Source organism: Gadus chalcogrammus, chromosome 8 (genome assembly GCF_026213295.1).
Source record: "Gadus chalcogrammus isolate NIFS_2021 chromosome 8, NIFS_Gcha_1.0, whole genome shotgun sequence".
Classification (NCBI taxonomy): domain Eukaryota; kingdom Metazoa; phylum Chordata; class Actinopteri; order Gadiformes; family Gadidae; genus Gadus; species Gadus chalcogrammus.
Genome location: NC_079419.1, coordinates 1,144,723 through 1,167,584, shown reverse-complemented (window position 1 = coordinate 1,167,584; position 22,862 = coordinate 1,144,723). Strand labels below are relative to the sequence as shown.

Below are 22,862 nucleotides of genomic sequence, written 5' to 3'. Positions count from 1 at the left end.
GAGGCTGGGAGGCTAACACACTTCATCTGTGACTTTGGTCCCCAGAGACCCCCGCTGGTTCCTACACTCAGCCATCCAAATAATGGAGGCACCAATGGCCGGCGGGGAGGGGATTGGGGTGATTCATAATCTCTGTAACGTTCCTATTCTTGGTTCTGATCTTCAACCCTCTTCCATTTCTCTTAATTTTTCCTTTACTGGTTAACCTCCCTTTCTGTCTATCAGTCCGTTCATCCTCCTGCCTCGTCTTATTTCAATCACAACCTCTCGTTCGGAGAAGGCAGCGTCACGGTTTTCCTGGCAGAGGGAATGTTAAAGGGGTCCTGTCACACTCGCCATTGTCTAATAACAGTACTTCTTCGTTCAGGTGCAACTTGAACACCAGGATTTGGCTTCTCCTTTGGCCCGATGGAAACGAAGAGTTGATGGTTGCAGGCTGTGATTCTAATCTGACTCTCTTAGATTAGAAAATAACCCAGCGGTCTTCCTCTAACTACGAGAACGGAGAGGCGTGGGAGAGATATGGATGATGGGGGATGAGAGGGAAAGACTAACTCCTCTGAGACGTTGATGAGTGGCGCCACGCTACAGAGAGCAGTAGGCAGTGTGTGTTGTCACTTGTGAGTAACAGATGAAGGCAGATTGGAGCAGCGGAGAACACAAGAGAGTAGAGACAATGGTTGAACGCAGCAAAGAAAAATGGCGATGGAACTAAAGGAGATGAAATGATGGAAGATTGAAGAGCACCGTGCAAGGAAGAGGCAGGCAAGCATAGTTCGTAAGAGGAATGCAAGTTTTTAAAAAAGATGTGTGCGTGCCTGTGCGTGTGCGTGTGTGTGTGTGTGTGTGTGTGTGTGTGTGTGTGTGTGTGTGTGTGTGTGTGTGTGTGTGTGTGTGTGTGTATGTGCGTGTGTGTGTGCGCTTGTGTGTTTGTGTGTGTGTGTGTGTGTTCAAAGGGGGGCTCGTTACACTGGAGGCTATATATGGCGATATTTATGTGAGGAAGACCCAGGGACTTGCGCAGTTTTCTTTTTGTGTGCGTTTGCAGACTCACCCACAATCCCAAGAGCCCCATAAGCAAGGATGACGACCATGAAGATCAAACAACACAGGACATCAGTGCAGCCCCTACCGAACCGGGATAAAAAGAGCAAGGAGATGAAAAGATGTGGGAAGAAGGATAAGTGTGAATCCCTAAAGACCAAAGCGAAAGTACAAATTGCAGAAACACACTTTCACACTTATTTTCTTTCGATGAACAGCCAGACAGTAGATTTCAAATTCCAGAAGAAACAGTAATTGCGATAACTGGTTTCATGTGTTATAACCTGGCTTCTGATTGTAGTTACAACAACATCATGACATCAAAGTGGTATGGGCTGACCTTTTGCGGACAGGACCTCTGAAGAATGGATCAAACTTGTGTGGTTCTCCTGCGAAACAGAGACACAATTGAAATGAAGAAACAGATAAAGGCCCAATCCCATTTCTACCCCTTACGCCTTCCCCCTTCCCCCTTCCCCTTACCCCTTCAAAACAAGGGGGAGGGGTAAGGGGGAGGGGTAAGGGGTAGAAATGGGATTGGGCCAAAGAATCGAAAAAAAGAATGAGCCAACTATATATTTCTTAGTACATTTTTTTTAAGCGTCGTTCAGAAGTGGGCTGCTTTATAAATCTTGATAGTGGCTGGGAACCGGTCAAACCAGGTATTTCTGTTTCCTTCGAGGAGCAACATGCAGGTTAGCAACCAGGTTCACTAATGTGAGGGAAAATATGGAACAAATTGACCGTAAAATGACAGATGGACTTGCCAGACCTAAAATCAAACTTCAACCTGAAAATACCGAAGAAAAACCAAGGTTAGAGCTAGAGCTACAGCACTGGGTACATATTGCTGAGCCTGGAGACTCAGATGAGATGGCACACCCTCCTACTAACAGGAAAGATGCAGCAGCCTTATTGCTTCCTGCATCTTCGAGAAATAACAAGTAATCTTTAACACCAAAGGGGCAGCAAGCTGCGGAAGAATACGTTTATGTTGAGTCGGAACTCAAGGCTTCAGAGCAGAGTGCAACTGTCAAGTAAAAAAATAAGAACATTTATTTTAAAATGAATTTTCTACATGTCCTCCCATCTCCCACCTAGACCAAACGCCCCAAAAACTTTTAAGAATTAAACGGTTGTTTTAAGGTATTCCATAATTATTATTATTATGAATCATCTCTCATAACAACCACTGCACGTAAGATTGAATAGAGTCTTTAAGAAGTTTCTGTTGGTTCAGTAGTAGCAAATCATTACAACATTGAAAACATCTTCACCTGTCAGAAATGTTCACGGGTAGAACGACATCACACACTCTTTAGCTGCCATCATGGCAGCCAGCCGGGTGTTGGTTATGTAACAAAGAAACAATAAGGCCGCTCCTTTGTCTCCATTCCAACACTTTTGCTTCCCCCCTCACTAGTCTATATTTATTCCATTCCATTCCTCTCAAAGGCTGGTTTTGTCATGGTTTGCCTGCCAAGTTTGACTAATATTGTGACCATGAATTATGGTCTGCGGTACACTGCCCATACTAACAATTTGTGATAAAATTCGAGGCACAAATCAATCAGGTTTGGTACTGTATAACACTCCACTTGCCATGTAAAAAACGATTTCTTATGATGCTTGGGAGATTTAGGAGCCATCGTTTGATTGTAATTTGTGAGAAATGTCCTAGCCATCAGTCCGACACTAGTGAGCTCTGAGAATATCTGTTAACTTTGCCTGCCTCTGTATGAGACCATTTAGATTGTAGACAGCTCCCTGCTCTTTTTCGACCAATCAGGACATCTCTTCCCTGATTGGTTCAGTCAATATCTTGCCTGCCAATCACATTGATGCCACAGCCTACCTCGACCCTGGTGTTCGAGTACAACACTTCTCAATGGCGGAGAAACCCAGGGAGGGAGCAGAGAGAGACCCCTTTTGGGGGTAACATTTTCTTTAACATTGCACTCTTTCTCTCTTTACAACCCTCAAACCCCTTAAAGTCCCCGGTCAACCTAATCCGTCATTTCCCTCAATTTAGTTTGATTTAGGCCCAATCCCATTTCTACCCCTTACCCCTTCCCCTTACCCCTTCAAAACAAGGGGGAGGGGTAAGGGTAAGGGGTAAGGGGTAGAAATGGGATTGGGCCATAGAGTTGTCGGAATCCAGTGTGCATAGTCAAAGCAATAACGAATAATTTCCACTCAATGTGTAGATACACACACGTTATTAAGGCGGGATTTATATAACAAGGTGTGACCTCATAAAGAATAATGTAAATGTCCCTTCCCTGGTTCTACCGATGCTTCACATCAACTGCTTTCTCTATGCTGTTAACAGACGGCACACTTCGTCGTGTTGTGCTTGTAAAAAAGATTTAGCAATGAAATTACATTGGTATAATACTGTCGGGGACGATAGAAAAATGTGTCTGCCATTCAAATTACAATCAGAGGGTTCAGCATGCTGTCTTTAGGCCTTTCATCACAGCAGCGGAATAGGGGTGAACACCAGTGCATCTCATTATGTTAACCAGGGCCACTGGCATGCCTCCCGAGCCATCATTAACTCTATGTGTAACTACTACCTCTGTGATATGTTGGCAGGTTGGCACGTATTGAGCAGCACATGGGAGAAGACAACATCTTAGGTCAGCTCAGGGGGCATTAGCGATCCTGCTAATCTTTATCCTGTTGGACACTGAAATAGCCTTCCCTTGTCTTTCACACACACATGCTCCCATTGTTTGCGTTGGCTATTACTACTCTGAGCAGTAGAGTATGATATTCACACTGCCCATCTGTTGTTGGCTCATCAGCAACAAATACAATTCAAGCACCAATCAATATAACAATCTAAATAAGAATCAGGGTAGGCTACTGCAGAACCCCAATATGTGACATCCATTAGGATATGACTCTGGGGCAATATGCTCAAAATGAGGATGATGGACAATATCAATTAATGAGATTCCTGGAAATTTGATACTATATTGATTGCCCTGTGTAGGCTATAGGAGAAAAAAAAAGTGAACTTATTAATTTACTATCAGACGTCAGCGAAACCCAAATGAGACAATGGAGTCGATCTGATTGACCACATTTGACTGCATAATTGAGAAACTTGTCAAGTGATCAATATCTCTGTGACATGTCACACATGGAGCCGCTTACCGTAGTAGCGAGGAGGCGTTGTTGGACGACCGGCGACCTCGCTCCGCACGGCGGCGGAACTCTCCTGTGCGTAGCGCTTCGCCGGCATGGTGCTGCGTGTCTGTTGGGGATGGATGGTAGTAGCGTAGTATTGGTGGTGGGTAATAGAGTGGATGAATGGAACGAGAGTGTTGGGGAATGCAAGCTTATAGGCTCCTGCGATACATGTGGTAACAACACAGCTCAGCGTCACGAATGTTGAATAAAATAAAATAGAATAGGATAATAATGGGGATTACTTCATCATAATAATCATAATTATAATATACATAAAATATGGACTATTATAAGAAGAGTTCATTTAAAGTGTGACTAATTAAAAATCCATAGCGTAACCGTGAGTAGGCCTACAAGGTTTTTTTTGTAGTTTTTTTACTGCAACATTGCGACGAAATTAAATAGGCCTACCTATAATATGGCACTATGGTGGGTTAACGGGAATATTACAGTTTACTTTCGCATGCGGGCTATCAAAGACCCTCCGCCATCAGGCAAATAACTTTAGATATGTCAATTCGTTTAGCCCCTTGCATTGTTTGAGTAGGCTAGCCTACATATTGTCACTTGAACGGCAAAATTATGACAGAATATAGGCCTAAATATTGTAGGATATAACTTTACATTTTAAATCACACGGAATCGTTCCCACGGTCACAAATGGTTTGCTCTTCTCGTTTACGCGCTCCTCCACAGTTCCATAGTGGACCTTGCGTTGTTGATTTTATACATTTACACCGCCATCATGTGGCTATAAAAGGGACTGAACAGAAAAGGTATTTGGAAAAAAACAACATAATGACACTTCTGTGACCTACATTATAAATATTTCATCAATAACTTTAGCCTCCAGTGCTACACTGTGCGTGTGTCTCGTTTGACCACTTTCATTTGACCAGTTAAATATCCCCTCCCCTTTCTCTGTATGTTTGTGCGTGTGCGTCCGTGCATGCGTGATTCTGTCAAGGCATCACAGAAATGGTTTGGGAATGTTTCCTTATCTTCATAACTTGAGATGTGTCCATGCTTGATTTCATACCGATTCCCTCTGCCGTTTTTAATAAGGCCTACTTAGCAGTGTGTATTTGATCAAGTGATTTAATGACACTGCCGCGCGTTATATATGGCTGGTCCTCCGGTCCAGACACTTGCCAAACAGAAACAAATCATGAGCTCATAGCATCCATGCTGTTCTTACCCTCAGCTACCCATTTATTTTGCCTGGGATTGACTGTCCATTGCTTCATTTCCTTCCTAATGATGACATGTGATTTTAATTAAAGATAGCCAATAAATACCAGTAATGACTTTATCCACAGGGCAATCAAGCTTATTGGATCAAAATACTTAAAATATAATAATAATAATAATAATATAAAATTGGCATATAGACACTGGCCGCTAGGGGGCAGTAGCAGACCGTCGAACGGGCGAGACATTAGGCGATCTTCACTACCACATACCACTCTATGATTAAAACATCGAGTACATTTGTAATGGGATAGAGATTAAGGCACCTTCCAAATTATTCGACGAAATAAATACGCTCAGTATATAAATGTAGCAGACTATATAGAAAAATGCCACCCCATGATTTGCATGTTTTCAGCTTTGCTTTTAAAAAAGGTACTTCTCGTTGACGTGTACTCGTAACCTAGTATGAAATGGGAGTATAAAAGCTGAGAAGGAATGACAGTCAGGACTAGAGTAAGGAAAGCCTCAGGTTCAACCATTCAAAGTGAAAGTATGTGTCACCTTCCATAGGGTATAAAGCAGCAGAAGCAAACTATAATTGGTTGATATGTTTTATTACTCATGTGTACATTACAGGTTCATTTTACATAATAACAGTCCATTAGTGACCCCAGTCATTATACACGATATAACAGCTTGTGCTTTACAACAGCTAGCTCTCTGGACGTAATAAAACTGAGCGAGATTATTAAAACGTGTCCTCGGTGCAAATGCGATGCGGGTGCAAATCATACGGACCAACTCAGCCCACTGAATGACCCCCCCTTCATCCCGGGAACACATTACAATTACAAACGGTTGGCTCTATGCTAGCTTCTTGTAGCATTGATTAAGGGGAAACATGCGAGGATACGTTGAGAATATAATAATGCTATTATAAGAACTATACTACTTTGGTGGTCAAAGTAAACGACCGGATGGTTTGGCTGAGCAGACCTTCTGTGCACCGGCAGCAGTGTGCTGGTCCCGTAGGACCGGTCCCACACGACCACAACGATAAAGAGGCACTACATCCATGGCATCGGGCTACTTCTAGTGCCACTTCCCTGGTCAGTATTACTTTGTAATACTATTGCAATGTAAAGTCAGTTTGACACTTCAAATTAAGCAAACAACATTTTTGGCTAAAGTATAGTAAAAGCACAATACTGGCTATTCTGGTACATGGGTATCTGATCAATCTAAACATACATAGGCATGCCATATGTGAGGGGAGCTGAAATGTCTCTAACACTAGAGCAAGTTATTGATACATATGCACATACAAAAGTTGGCAATTTTGTGAGAGTGAAATGGGACAAAATCGAAATGACCAAGTCGACAATCCGAATGATTTCAATGATAAACTATTGATAAACTAAACGAAATCCACCACAGGGCATGAAATTATGAATTAAAAGCAGCAACAGTGTCACAACTCCTTCATTTAAATGTGTACCTGAAACAAAACCACAGTTCAGTTTCCGGTTTCGATCTCACACAGCACCAACGTGGTGGGCTCACACTGACCTGTATTTTGACTATAGGAAGTGTTTGGGTTTCCCCACCACCCAGGGTTGAGCGCTACAGCAGCAGTCTGTGCTGTAATGTCCCTGTCCCCAGACAGAGGGGTGGACGTCATGGACTGCTTCAGTAGGGGCGTGGAGGTGTGTGCTTTGCTGTTTCACTTCACCTTTACTTCTGTTCTCGGCAAATCTCTCTGCACATGAACACTTCGTGTATAGCCGATACCAACCTCGACCGTCTAACCCTTTGGAGCGTACAGAACGGGAGGTACCACAGGAACCCTTCGACGGGGTCCTCTCTTCGGCACCGTACGACTGAGGTCATAACTGGATTACAAAGGCATACATTCTAAAGACACAACAGTTCTGGAACACGGGGACTTACCAATACAACAAGTCAAAATACGAATATAGATAATTTTCCTTCAAGTCGGAGCCCATTGAAATGTTGGAGGCACTAGGATGAGGGATCCTGGTGTGGGGAAGGGACTGCACCCCCCAGCACCTGGTAAGTGTCAAGTGGAAGACTAGGAATCCTCGTTCATTATCCTTCAGCGGTCTCCTTCGCTAATGGTTACCCACTGCAGGTTTTCTTTTAACAAACACAATTCACATTGGTGTAAAAAAAAACAAGAAAAAAAAAAACTTTGCATTTCAATTAAGTGAAAATAACAACCTTGTTAGTATTCTTCATCGGAACCGAATGAAGACGGCAGCTAATGGCGTAGTAGTTAACAAGGCGCCACCGCCGCTATGAATGAACACTCAAAAACACAACGACTTAGGATGGATCCAATCCTATTAAACATACGTCAAGGAACTTTCTTGATTAAAAAAAAACAACTTCTGTTTTTTCCAACGGCTTGCAAGCCAATTAAAACCTAAAACCCTGAAGACGGAAGGCATGCTTTCAACGATCCCCCCCATCTGCCTCTCCTTCTCCCCCACCACGAAGCCACCGCCTCGTCCCGGCTACTGCACTTTCTTGTTGTGTCCTCGGAAGGTGTCCATGAGGCTGAAGGCTCCCAGGTACTGGCCCAGTAGGACCCCCTGCTTGGTGGGTAGGATGCTGAGAGAGAGAGAGAGAGAGAGAGAGAGAGAGAGAGAGAGAGAGAGAGAGAGAGAGAGAGAGAGAGAGAGAGAGAGACAGAGAGAGAGAGACAGAGAGAGAGAGACAGAGAGAGAGAGACAGAGAGAGAGAGAGAGAGAGAGAGAGCGAGACAGAGAGCGAGAGAGAGAGAGAGAGAGAGAGAGAGAGAGAGAGAGAGAGGCAAACAATGGTCAACAAGGGGGGGTCTGGAGTGCTAGGGTGTGCTGTCAGTAACGGGCAGAGTTGAGGGCGAGGGGGGGGGGGGGGGTCAAGGTGGAGATACTACAGTCCTGCAGTTCCCCGTTCCTTGGTTCACCTCCTCACCAAGCAGCGCCCGAGGCTTCAGTCGTTCCCGGTGCTTCTGGTGAGGCTCCGGAGCCCCTCCAGATGGCCTCTGTTGAGCAGTCTGTTTGTGGTGCGGGTGTGTTTGTGCGTGCATGCATTCATGCGTGCACAACCACAATCACTGTCCCCAAAAGGGTTACTTTGCTACCTTAATAATAAGTTAGTACTAGCAGATGCGCAGCCTCCCGTCAGGAAGGCTGCATAAGAAGAGGTAGTCATCAGGTAGGCGAGGCTGTCATGCACAGCAGACGGTACGAAGGAGCAACAGGAGAACGTCCCCAGCTCTACCAGAGCTGGAGACCGTGCACACGGGCATCACACACGTGCACACGGCATCACACACGTGCACACGGCATCACACACGTGCTGCTCGTCAAGCTCCCCGAGCCCAGATGTATAATGAAGGCACAGAGAGGAGTGAAGCAGGGTAACCAACCCTTTGCCCACACACCAACATCGGTTACGGCGACGGAGGATTGTTAAAGTGATGATGTTGAAAAGTTAAAGTATAATATTGAGTCTGCATGATTACGATGACCCTCAGTTAAAAAGAATTATTTATATTGCACAAGAATTGTCCTATCTGTGTCTCCTGAGACTAACCATTGTGATACAATATGCTGTTGTGAAAGTGCAGTAATGTTCATGGAACGCAAGCTGCAGTGATAAAATGAACGTTTTATTGTTGCTCGAATTGAACAATAACCGTTATGTTTGAGGATTATTGGGATGGGTTGACGTGTGTAGTAGACCTTACTTTTATGTGACCGTTTATCGTTCTGTGGAAGGGCCACTTTCCCTTTGTGCACACATCTCATTCCCTCAGGTTTTTTAATCGGCTCTCCAAAGATGCTTTTCGGGATTTAATTTTTCAACCCCAATGACCGGCTCAGGTTGGCAGAGCCGGCCCACTTAAGACCTGCCGCTGTGTGGTATTACCGTTTACACGGCAGGACTGAACGGGTTTAAAGACATTAAAAGCATAAAGCTGAGAAAGGAGCGTTTTAAGGCCCATGTGCGGTTGATGGTTGGACACGACGGGGTGTAGTCAATAGGCTTGTTTTGATGGACCCAAATACAACCCTGCTTCATACATCTGTCGTATAAATATGGGTGTGAATATAACCTGCACGATGGACCTTTAGTAACATCGAACTAGAAAGAAAGCAATAGGACTTATTGATTATTTGTAAATAAGCTAATTCTCGACACGTACTGATGTGAAAAGGATTTAATAAATAAAAAATTTAAATAAGTAATTCAAACTGGAGTAAATCTATCATGGTAGGAGAGGTGTTACATTTGACTCGGCCAATAATGAACTTAGAGCAAGAGCCTCCTTCTCAGATAAGAATACACGTTGCGCTAATGCAAAGGAATCAATTAAGTCTTTTTTCTTTTTGGTCTAAATACCAAAAGACCAATACTACTACAGATTTATTTTATACTACTACCTATTTATTTTATACTATTATATAATATATATATTTACACACAGCAGTTACCTTATTCTCGGTAGATATCCCTTTAACCAGGATTATTTGCGTTATTGAACACAAACCCAAAGAAGCAACACTTGGGAACCTAACCTATCCAACACTGATGAGTGCTGAGCACTCATCAAGTGAATGAATTACAACGGCGGCTTCAAGCACATTGTGGGATACATTAATTCATACTGTATTTTATTAGAAAGAGAATTATGAATCACAGTTTTGACACTTTGCAGGTTATACTAATTTATACTTATTATAATAATTAATGGCTAAAAGTTTTTATTATTGTGAAATCTAAACACCCCAACCTGGTGATATAATTATGCGTGTGGTATTGTTGTTCTTTGGAACTTAATTTGTTTGTCAAACGATTTGACAGTGTCTTGTTAGATTTGAGGACGATGAAACGGAGCACTAGCTCAAATTCATAAAAAGATTAAAAAATTATAAAAAATATTTATTTTTATTAATGATTTGTCAAGGAATAACAAATAAGCAAAACCCAGGGAACAAGGCAAGACATCATTTTAGCTAATTTCCGATTTTAACTGCCTTCGATTCCAAGCATTCATCTTGTCGTGACATTCCCAAGAAACTGTGCCAAGGGTCACAGACAGTCATATAGCTGCACCTAATATTACCAAGACTAAAAATACTAACTAATGGGGGGGGGGGGGGGGGTGGACCAACCAGGGACATTGGTGGGTAGGGATATGCTGCCCATGCAAACGGTTCCCCTCAGATTGTGAATATACATTTTTGCCATCACCCAACACCATCCACCAAGCAGTGCTGCACCCGTGACGTTACACAACATTCAGCCCGTTACAGCCTCGCACAGGACAGCCCCTGAGAGCGGGTTACTGCGCAGAGCGAGTCCCGAGTCTTGTTGGGTAACGCAGTGTCCCAGGTAGCCATGAGGAGGGTCGATACCTTCCAGTCTAGGTCTACACGAGGCAGTAGGACTGGAGGGAGAGGACAGGACTTCTACCAGGTTACCACTGCTCTAATTCAAACCTTGTTGGAATGCAACTATACAGTTCATATTCATATATATATATACTGTTCTATACATTTGTTCAGTTCATATTATTAACTGATTAGTTAGTGCACAACAACCTTTTGTGCATGTAATCTAAAGAAGACTATTGCATCAGAAAAGATACAAGGGAATAGTTTACATAGACATCATTTGGTGAATACCTCACAGTTGAACTGAAGAAATGTTCTAATAGACCACTTAGTTAAAAGTTAAAAGTTAAACAACAGTTAGGCACATAACCATGGCTGCAAAATGCCACAGAATCAAAGGAACACATTTTTCTCATGCCAGCTGAACTAGGTATTGACAGGAAAGGTGGGTTCCACTTCCTTTACCTTGAACTCTGGAATAGATAACATGGCCCTCTTGGTACACAAGGGCTCATATTGTGATAAAGAAACTCCAGCAGCTGAGTGGGGCAAAGGCCATGGCGGGTCTATGGACACCTGCGCCATTTAGTTCCTTTCAAATCCAACCCTGGAGCCTTAACCCTGATAGTATGGTTAACTTGCGGTGGTTGGAAAACACTCATTCAAAGTCTGGTCAGAACCAAACAAACTAACTCTGGTCCGCTTGAAAACGGGGTTCTCTGCCTGCCTCCGAGTGAAGACCCATGTGGTTCGCTATGGGAGAAATGGAGCTGTCTCTTTACAACCTTTGGTCCGCCAAACAAAGTCCAGTGTGAACGCTAACCGAACCAAATTAATAATTCAACCACGTATCCGCTTTGCCCCTAAATCCGAATGGATCTACAAATTGCAACAGCAAAAGGAAGGCCATTTAGAATAGCGCAATTGGCAAGGTTGTCAAATGGCAAGGTAGCCAGTTGACAGAAGTCCAAAACACTATATATGATTGGACTACCCACCAATTGGTCCAATAATGTTATTTTTGGATTATAATAATACACGCTCAATTGTGTATCGTTATTCACCTAATTGCGACTGATAATTATAAAAACTTATTTTCAGCATCGCTCTGACACACTAGTTGACCCAAATAATGTCTACTTGACACGACCCAATTCTATTTCTCAGACTGACCAGCAGTCTGTCATTTTCTGGCCTTTCTGGGCTACCAAATTGCTTCCGTTCGATGCGGCCTTTGCAAAAAAGCTTTTGGAAAAACAGGCACACATTGCAAAATAAAGTTGAGGCAATTTTCTGCACACAAAATAGCCTGAATCCTTTCAGGCCATAAGCTAAAGTTCCTTTGAAACCAAAGTGTAACTGTCTCCATTTTCTATTCCGATAGATTTAGGAATTGAATGGCGACCACATTTAACCCTCCAGAAAGTCTGCACAGTATACATGATTCCATCAGAACCAATTTCCCTTGGGAACGCAACGGCGTTGCCTTAGCACAGACTGGTGGAAACACTCAACTAAGTGAGAGGAATAATAGTGTCCTTTGTTATCGAAAAGCACCAAAGGCTTTGTGATCAATCTGAAACAAACTCTGGAGACACAAGGGCCATGGCTAAATGAAGTCAGGGCGCCAATGCATTTCAGTAATTTTAAGATACGTTTACGATTTTCAAATTACCCCCATTTGCAGTATCCCCCAGTGAACTCCTTCTGAGTATTAGGGTTGGATTTTTACCATACACCGCCCTTAAAGGAGAGCCTCATATAGGTGGCTCGTGTGAATAAAGCATTGAAACTATGTTTTCGAAGTACTTAACGCTACCAATCACGAAATAAATTATCTGGAGGGTGAAGCCCTGTCTAGAAATTCAGACTACCCCATAAATAGTCTGTGTGATCTATGCAAATTAAATACAAGTTAAAGTGCCACAGAGAACTGGAAAAGTGTAGTGGAGCTCCTTTTGTTAAACACAAAGAATGCTTGCTTTACAGTCTAGTCTGGTCTGGTATACTAAAAAGGAACTACTTGTTAGATAGGCCCATCAACTGATTATAAATGCATCAAATAGATGGATTTGTACCTTTTAAAAACAGAACGCCTCTATAAGATGCGACTATCACACAATACAAATGGGCTTTATAATTATCAATAGCAGTCCATAACTTTGAACAGTTATTGACACGGTGTGGATATAGCCTAAGCTACAGTGTTGTTTGTCCTCTCAACGGGGAAGAAGCCTGGCAGCAAACCACTACACAAAGGCGCAGGGCCAGCGAGGGGATACAGTCTGAGGACCGAGAGGTTAGCCGGCTGGCCGTGTCCGTCCACCCTTCAGGCTGCTCTTGGCCCCTTTGCAGGGAATCTCATGTCACATAATTTAAGGAGCGCGGGAGACTTCAGGAATGCCCCCTCAGACGAATTAAAAAAACAGATGTGGAATGTTGCCCAAGAGACACTGGACAATGCACTCGATACAGATGTTGCGTGCACAGCAGAGCAGCAGAAACACACGGCGCAGACACCGTCAACGAAAAGAACTGAGGAGAAATGTGGACTGACTTCTTAAGGCCTGCGATCAGGTACATGCTCCGTGGTAGCAGCAGGAAGACCTGGTCCGTGAGCACCGCGCGGATGATCTTCTTGGCCACATAGGTCGGCTCCAGGATCGGCATCAGCCTGGGCCATCTGAAACAGAAAGGAGGCTGATCAATAACACGTCAATCACAGAGGGAATAGTGAATAAATGCCAGGGGACTGATATTCTATTAATTCTTTACTATCATTTAAACGATGGAGGAGGAGTAAGGAAATTAATGACTGGAGAGTCACAGTCATAATTATAGTAAAAAACGAATACGTAACCATGGTGACCGACAATCAAGTGAGATATCTCTACACAGCAATATTATGCTTTGGGCAATTCTAAAGGATAATCTATAATGCTCCAAGATCTTTAAGAGGGAACATTTTGAAAAAGGCAATTAATGCATAATAGTTATATTGATTGAATTACATTATTATGCTCATAATTAGCCATTTAAAAAAATAAGATATTGCATAGTAATGTCTCAAAAGGAGTCTTTGTAAAAAGGCTTTTTACTTCTCCTTTGTTCTACTTCTAGGTTAGACATAGCCATGCCTTTGGCTATCTACCAACCCACGAGTATGTCACTATAATAGTCCAGGATCTTTCTGAAATGTTTACCCAATGGATCTGGGCTCAACAGGATGCGAGCTGAAGGCCATGTGATTCGTCGAGCACGTGTCATTCGTCAGACCTCCAGCATGCAAAGTGCCTCACGTTCATCAGCGCACTAATCAAGTTCACAGCTTAGGTCCACAATTGGTTATTATGCGTATTTGCCGAGTAGAGGAGTTGTGACTGGGAAAGCCGTTGTACGACACAGCAGGAGAAACAGCGAAATGGAATAGCCCCCCACCGGTGACTTGGATAACCTGTACCAACCACCTACTCTCCATTATTACACCAGACTCATTCTGAAGCCTGTACTCCACTCCTCAGGAGGGATTGAAGCTGCTGAAGGTTAAGAGAGAAAACCACGCAAAACAAGAAATAAAGAAGGCCGTATCCCTCTCCACTCCCTCTCTACATTTCACCGCCACTGAGAAGCCTTTCCCTCACACTCCCGTGGTGGAGCTATGGTAACACTGTGTAAACGCTTGTGATGGAAGGATTGATTCAGGGAATCTATCAAGGAAGCGAGGTCTGGAATGGTCAGAATGGGCCTCGGGAGTGGTGTGAAATCTATATCGTCTTTTACAGAAGCAGTCCACCGGAACAGATATTAGCGCCAAGCTTTTCACTCACGAATAGCTGACGAATGGCTTTGGCATTTATTACAATTTACACTCAAATGATGGCTCTTTAATCTTATCTGCTGCACCGTTAAGTGAGTCAAAAGTCAATGCGTGTGTAAGAGAAAAGTAACGCAAATAAGTGAATGCGATTTTTTAGGGCCACGGAAATTCTGTTCTTACCAGAAATCTTAAATGTCACCCAGGGTTCTAGTGCAACCAACCTACGTTAACGTACTACTTAACCGACTACTTTTACTACTGCATAAACATACAATTATATACATCACATATTCATAAACCAAACAGAAGAAAAAGCATTAATAGACGACAAACTTGTGGTGGGCAGACTCAACAGCTTAGTGTGTGGTCTAGTTGAACATTTGACCCTGACTGACAGAAAGCGACAGGCCCTTGGCTTGGCGTCAACACCAGGAGACGGTGCACAGTAGCTGCGGGCTGTTCAGTGTCCGACGAAAGGATGGATGAAAGGAGAGGTGCAGGTGAAAGATGAAGACGTATTCGAATGACTGCATGCACAGAGAGCATGTTGTGAGGGCGGAGAGCTGAAGGATGGATCGAGAAAGACAAACGCGAGACAAGCAAAAGCCTGTCACACCTTTCGGAAATTACCCTGGGCTTTTTGGCTACTCCCACAATGCACCTGTGTCATTCGAATATCTTCTGACAAGGAGAGCTCTTGGGCAATGGTTTTCCATTTGTTGATTTTATTCATGGTCCCCGCTCACATACTATCTATCCATCTGTTTCTCAGTTGTCACAACATGGAAGGACAAAATAAGATTTGTCATTTTTTCTTCATCTCAAACGGGTCAGTGCTTATGGTTTTTCATCATAAACACTATTTAAAAAAATAATACACTCAGACGGGAATGAGGTCCGAGAGGTATATTTGTTTAATAGCTGTTGGATTTAACAAGTCTTTCCTAATGAAAATGTTTTTTATGACCATATTTTTGCTCGCCTGGCAAACGCCAGACCTCATGTCAGTCTACATTGAGGAGAGCTCTGGGAACCACACGTTAATTTTCTCGTATTTGAGGCGTGGTTTACGATTGCCCGGAGCCGTTGATTGGGCGCTATGAATGTCTATCATGAGTCTGTACGTGGCTCATAGCCAATCGTATCAATTATACCAGATGACGTGTGTAGAGCGACAGAAATTCGATGAGGAAGAAGACGGGTGTGCGCATAGACGTCGACATCGTCTTGCCGTCCCTCCCCGTTCTGTGATTGGTTCCCTATCTCAGGCGAAAATCGGATCCACGGAATCCAGGTGCCTTGCAGCGCGAAATGAAATCGCACGAAAGGCAGCATGGGTATACGTATACCCAGGCTATATTTTTGCTGGTTAGACTACATAACTTGCGCAGGTAAATAATTTTACCAGCAGCTTAATCCAGTTCAAATTACAAGGAAGAAAATCCTGGTTTCATGTCTGACTGCTGAACATTTTAATTCCGATAACAAAGTCATCCGTTAAGAGGAACATGCCGTTTCTCTCTTCGCCAATTTCATTCTCCATCCCTCTCAACACTAGGTCAGTCCGCTACTTGCGTTCGCTGCTTCTCACTTGCGTTTCAGACCTATGTCAGTCCGGTCCGAAAATATAGTTTATTTTTCTTTGCCCGCCATGTCAGGCTGTTGAGTTCCCAGGCAGTGAGGACGGCCTGTCTGCTGCAGAGCGGATGGCCCCATGTTACTGACCCCACACCCCACACATCAGGGATGAAGAATACAAAGCTATAGGACACTTATGTCAACCAATAGTCCCTTTGATTATTATAATAATAATAATCGTCGTTTTAAAATAGCAATCATTGTTGCGCTTTATCACTTTCTGTATGGTCCATTAGGAAAATGAAACTTCAAGATAAATGCAAACGGTTGATAAAACCTGTAAAAACTATGACGAGTACCTTTAATTTATTGATAATGAACTGTTAAGAGGCAGTGCTCCATAACATTTTATGGCGACGTCAGGGATCGATGAAGATGATCTGAAGGGCACTACAGAGCTTACCACCATGAGTCAGAGACGACCGGCTTATTGCATACGAGGCACATGTGGCAGAGATAAAGATAGAAAAATCAAAACTATGGGTCATCGCGCTTATCTTTGTCATTAAACGTACGAGGGAGCAGAGATTAAAAGGGAAAGTAGAGCAATAGAGGAGAAAAAAAGAAGCACACAACAGTGAAGGGTATTGGCCTTTCAACAAGTGCAGTTCACATCATTCTTTTTCATTTGTTGTGCAACTGAGGGGAAAATAACCCTCACAGCATCGTCATCCCCACAGCAAAGACGATATATTGACTGATCCAACTACCAATGTACGCGCCTCTGAAAGTTCTGTTCAGACTGTGATTGAGAGCTGAACTGGCTTATATGGTTAAAACAGCGAAGAAGGAGAAGAACCAGCAATACACCTCCCCAGGTCTGCTTACTTGGTTTGGCATCCATCGAACATGCCGGTGTTGATGAAGTAGGGACACACAATGGTGGTCTTGATGCCATCTTTGCCGGTGGCGATGAGCTCCAAGGAAATGGATTCGGCGAAGCCCACAGCGCCAAACTTACTGGCGCAGTAGTCTGTGTGGAGGAGGTTGATATTTGATACTGACAAGTGACATAGGTCAACACCCAGATGAATTATCATCTTTAGCGATCAATCCTACAGTTACAGTAGAGGACTGGACGATATGGGGGGGGGGAATATAGCAGGGCAATACCCAGAACACAACCTAGAGCTACAACTGAAAGCCTCAATACTAGTTTTAAACAAAATTATTTATAGACTGTTATCTGAAGTACCCATTGACAGTAAGTTCATTCCTGAAAGGTCCACAATAGAATCTACCAAAACATAGTTTCTACTGTATACTTTCAATTAACTTGTTAAATTAACATGGCAATCAAATCGACATGGCGGAGAGAAAACAGGGAAGCAGACCAGCACATGGCTGTACCCAAAACACCAACCTGCCAGTCCGTTGACTCCTATGAGTCCCGCGCTGCTGGCGATACACACCAAGTGTCCGTGGTTGTTGGCGATCATGGCTGGCAGGAAGGCCTTGTAGGTCTGAAGAGAGGGAGGGGAAACCATTAGAAACAAGAAACCAACCGAGCTGAGAGTGAAGGCTTGTACGGCACACGCCTTGTTCACGAGCTGAACAGCAACATCATTACAGTACAAACATAATAACAGCAAAACAGACCGTCCTGCTAAGGTGAATCAATTATTAATCGAAGGAAATCTAAATATCTCAATTAATATTTGAACATAGTTCCGTGAGATCACATTCTGCTTCCCTCCACAATAAGACTGGTCTAGGGTCTGTTGAGAGGTTTCCAAAGATAACAAAAATGATATGATCAATCAGCACAGAGCGGGACGGTACCGGAGGCCCCACACGACGAAAGTGTAGAAATCGATGGAGCAATAAAACTGTTCCGCCAAGAGAAAACTGAATGTTGATAAAAAGAAATGTGCATGGAAGGTTTTTTCTCAGATTAGAATATGTTTCTGCTTCACCTCTGCAGTCACATTGAAGTGGGCAATGCGTTTTTCACTACTGAACCGGGCTGAGCTCACAAGGCGTCCAGGTAGGATTCAGTCTGGGAGACTGCGCGTGAAAGGGCTTGCACAGCAGTTAAGAACGGTTTAAACCATCAGCAGACAACTTTTTGTTAAAAGTTGTCTGCTGATGGTTTAAAAACCAATTCCTTAAAAAGGAATTGGTTTGATCACTTCCTTATTTAGACTTGTAGGAACTTTGCCGTTTCCTTATTATTACTTTTGGCTCTGCAACAATTAAGGGGCTACAGCCCAGAGCCGCGGTTCGCAATCAGTGGGCCACGGACCCTCACACTTTTAATTACTATGTCTAATTGTAACCCTATATTGTATCTAATTACAATAACAGCGCAATGAGAAACTGGCTGTCATTAAAGATACCATAGTTGCCCAAATGAAAGTCTGGTGTCTTAAATTGACCTGGATATATCTATAGCCAATGGTGAGCGATAGTGATTTAAATAATGTTTGAAATTTATATCACATCCTTTAAAAGATATATTCTAGAAATATAAAAAGCTTGCCACTCAGGCCCTTTCTTTGTTTGCAAGAATCGTACGACCGACACTCCTAAACCCCTCTCACTCCCACCCTACAGCCTGCCAAGCTGAGCTAGCTCGGGTCGCGCAGTTCCCATACCGTGCCGTGGAAAGACTTCTCATTTGCATAGAGGACCACAGTGACAAACAGGCTGCAGAAATCCGCCCCAGTCAGCACAGATGCAAAGTACGGAAACACGATAAAGTATTACTCAGTCATAACAGGAACCATTTGAACCCCCGTCAGTCTGTCTGTCTGTTTGTGTCGTACGGACCCAGAAGTGAGCCATGGTGTTGACCTCCATGGACTTCTCGATCAGGGAATCAGGGGCATCCATGAACTTCTTGCCGGTCACGATGCCAGCGTTGTTGACCAGGATGCTGACGTCTCCCACTTCTCTCTTGACCTGGGACAACGATCGAGACGACATGTTAGCCACCACCACCACAACCACAGACAGGCTTCCACTATCAAAGTCTAGAAGGCTGGTGAACCCTTAATACTTAGAGGTAGCCCGTTATCCATTATCCGATAGTTAAGCAATCATTGTATAGGGAGGGGGAGGTGGGGGTGATAAGAAGTGCTTTTAATACTTTTAGTTCACAAGGATCTTCACATCTGTTGATAAAGGCCGTGTTTGGATGTGGCAATCTTCCCAAACTATGCATCAGGACAAGCCAATCAAGATTCCTTCATCTTATTCTTCATAGAGAGACCATTCATTTTCCCTTAGCAACATCTGTCGCCATTTGACCATGGCCTGCTTGAGTTCAAAGGTAACTAGCAGAACGCGCCACATGTTTAACCTGCATTCAACTCTGCCTTTTAAACTGTTTGTACTTTCCGCTACTTTCTCAACTACTCATAAAACACATTTAAAGTTCAACCAATGTAAAATATTTTAGTTCAGTGCTATTGTGCCAGTCACTCATTTAATTGCATTTGAATAAAGGTAATTTTCCCGTTGGGAACTAGGTTCACTTGCTACGAGGTAGAGGGCATTAGGACAGGTGAGATAGGCAACCTACATGTAAAAAAACAATAAACAAGTGCATCTTAAACGCAGATAACAAACAAGATAACCGATAACACGAGATACAGGTTTGCTTTGGGGCGGTGATAAGGAGGGAAACAACAAACACTGTAACCCGCTGATATATTCCTCTACTAATAGACAACTCCTTTATGGACTTCATTAGGTACTAAAGGAAACCGATTGCACAAGGTTGCATATGGATTTTGACCTATTAAGTGATGTAAAAAGAGATTGGTTGAAATCTCAGACTTCTATTTCCTTCTCTTTGGCAAACACATTGTCATTAGGTGGTTATTATTCCCATGGAACACCACATTATGGCCACGGTCTCTCAGGTCTCATGTTCATAATACTTCAAAGGCCTTCAATTAGTTGGCCTAGTTACTTGGCTTAGTCACCATTGTGTTAGCACTTAACAGACATTTACGTGTAAATCTTTGAGAATTCCTCTTTACGTCAAGGTGAAATTAATAAAATGAGACATGTTCCTTGAGTAGTATCCTGAAACACAGAAAAGAGACAATGGGCTCGTGGCTGTACGTGCATAATGCAAATAGAGTGTCAATAACTGACAGCTAAAATGGTTCTGAAGCCACACCTCTTTGTTCTGCTGTGAAAGCTCCACAACAAACAAAGGAGAGAGTCCTGTCCGATATGATTGCCCGACGGGTTTTACCTTACAGGGTTTTTCTATTTACACAAGGATAATCCCTCCCTTTGTTTATAAATTGAGGCGTCCCCAACTGATGCTTTAGATAGCTTGAGGCATCTAACTGAACTACTACTGTCATTCACATCATACAGGCTACAGTGGGGTGTATTTATAACGGATTACGTTTATGGTCAACTGAAGAACAATCTAATTTGATATAGCTGATATATAGTTAGAAGCTGTAGAAGTCAAACATTCAGAGCACTATAAACCTTTCTGCCACAACTGCCAAAATGTAATACGATTTCCCCATACATGGCTATTGGGCTAGCAAAAAGGACAACCTTTTACCCAGTTGGTTTACAGAACTAGCATTGTAAAAGTGATTGGGTTAGCCAAAACGGATCATAAAACATCAGATCATATCACAAGGTAGCCACGTCACACACTAATCAGTTCCTAATCTAATTCATTGGTCCTATGAAGCAACATAAGTACATTCAACAGTCTCACAGGGATTTGGAAGCTTTTACAGGGATTCCGTTGGACAGACAATGACCTATGCTCCATTAATGACCCATGCTCCATTAATGACCTATGCTCCATTAAGCAGTGTAGCAACCGATTCCCCAAGTACACTATATCCATCTCAGCCATGGCCACTAACTATTGATGGACATTTAAGGGTTTTGACAGGAAGCCCACTGGCCGGAGAAGTGATGTGTGTATCCACACACACACACACACACACACACACACACACACACACACACACACACACACACACACACACACACACACACACACACACACACACACACACACACACACACACACACACACACACACACACACACACACACTTTAGGAGCACTTCTTACCTGGTCGGCCACACTGTACACCTCGGCCTTGTCGCTGCAGTCACAGACGTAGCAGTGGACCCGGGTGACCCCCTTCTCTTTGACCAGCCGGGCGGTCTCCGTCAGGCCCTCCTGGTTGATGTCCCACAACACCAGCACCGTGCCGAGGTCGGCGAACTCCAGGGCCATGAGCCGCCCGATGCCGCTGCCGGAGCCCGTGATGAGCACCACCTCACCCGCCACGTTCTTCTTCTTGGTGGGGATGAAGCAGAACACGAAGGACTCCAGGCTGTACCACAGAACTAGCCCGAGGACTTTCAGGGTTTCCAGTATGAAATTCATGGTGGATTTCAAAAAGGGGGGTGGCTCTGTTGTGAACAGGAAGAAGATGTGGTACAAGTTAGAAAATGATTTACCGTTAGCAACGCAAAATGACACAGACGTGGTATAACCTCGTTATAATAGAATAGCCCAACAACAACTTGAAAGACGATTGAAGGAGATGGCCAAAACACGGGCACACACAATAACACGTCAGGAAGGAGGATATTCATTCAGGCATGCGGGTAAAAACATGCCTGAAGGGCACGCTGATCTCGAGTTGCGCTTATGAATTCGTTTTAAAGCCTCCTTAATGTAAACGTAACGTTAACCCGTTGAACGACACCGTTAACCCGAACCCATCTCCGGGAGACTGAGGGCCAGGCTAGAGCCCAGGAAGCCCGCTCAATCGAAGGGTTTATGCAACGGTACGTCTCACATCCTGTTAAGTATGGTTGACACTGGCGGTAGGAAACGAGTAGTTTATACTTCCATTCTGCACACACACTCTGCACAAAACAACTTTGGCAAGCGTTAAAGGTTACACAATTGCTAACAAAAGAGTCTGCACCGGGAGATGAGGGCAACGCGATAAAACGGAGTACACTTAAAACAGGGTTGATAACAGGAGAACCCACCGGAGCGGCTACGATGGCGTGAATCTCAGACGATCAACTTACCGAGGTGCATCCGCTGAACTGAGGCTGAGTGTTGATATCCCGGCTGGTCTTTTATCTGGCCGTGCCGCGCCTCTACTCTGCGCTAGGGGACCTTTGCACGTCAGCTGCTCCGTGTGTTCGCCTGTGGCAATTTGCATAGGCGGTGCCAAAACACACTACAAGTCCTCAGTTGCTACGCGGGCTCAGTGTGTCTCAGCGGAAGGAAGGGGAGTTGGCCTTGTAACGGCAACGCAAACACAAGCCAGTGTAGGCCGGGCATTCACGTGACCCGTGGCCGCCTTCGACAGAGCTCCCTCCCGCTAGGGATTCTGGGGACTGGGGCTGTTGGTGCCTAATGCGGACTTGAGACAACAAGCACCGCCTGCACCCGCGGGGCTTCGCCTCATCGCCTCGGGTTAGCAAATATAGTTTGAGGCAGTTGAGATGAGGACTTGGTTTTCTTTGCAGTTGACCTTGAGACAGAACTATGTTTTGACGTCATAGCTTAAACCTGAACGATAACGTGACTGCTGC

The 22,862-nt window shown here is 43.8% G+C and overlaps 2 protein-coding genes across 3 annotated transcripts in view; both read right to left on the bottom strand.

The window, feature by feature from the left end:
* LOC130387137 (choline transporter-like protein 5-A) overlaps positions 1–4,297 on the bottom strand; it is a 20,589-nt gene extending 16,292 nt beyond the window's left edge. The window contains 3 exon segments of the mRNA XM_056596131.1: positions 1,055–1,128; positions 1,385–1,433; positions 4,210–4,297. Coding sequence (XP_056452106.1) covers positions 1,055–1,128; positions 1,385–1,433; positions 4,210–4,297 — 211 coding nt within the window.
* A 2,031-nt stretch (positions 4,298–6,328) lies between these two features.
* LOC130387634 (epidermal retinol dehydrogenase 2-like) lies at positions 6,329–22,584 on the bottom strand. Of its 2 annotated transcripts, none has more exons than XM_056596826.1 (7): positions 22,308–22,584; positions 21,370–21,716; positions 19,075–19,206; positions 17,666–17,765; positions 17,131–17,275; positions 13,405–13,530; positions 6,329–8,073 (listed from the first exon to the last, which is right to left on the bottom strand). In XM_056596826.1, the coding sequence occupies exons 2-7, from the start codon at positions 21,688–21,690 to the stop codon at positions 7,977–7,979; spliced, it is 921 nt and encodes a 306-aa protein (XP_056452801.1). In that variant the 5' UTR covers positions 21,691–21,716; positions 22,308–22,584; the 3' UTR covers positions 6,329–7,976. The 2 variants fall into 2 exon arrangements, with proteins under 2 accessions (XP_056452801.1, XP_056452800.1); XM_056596825.1 differs by having other exon boundaries at positions 22,350–22,583.
* Between the last annotated feature and the right edge of the window lie 278 nt (positions 22,585–22,862).

Bases quoted from the DNA above. Each gene is read 5' to 3' on its own strand.
- LOC130387634 (XM_056596825.1), bottom strand. The intron at 17,766-19,074 runs GTCCGTACGACA...CCCTCTCTTCAG, and splicing joins ACACCATGGCTCACTTCTGG to ACCTACAAGGCCTTCCTGCC. The intron at 8,074-13,404 runs GTCAGTCCACAT...TCTCTCTCTCAG, and splicing joins CTGATCGCAGGCCTTAAGAA to CATCCTACCCACCAAGCAGG.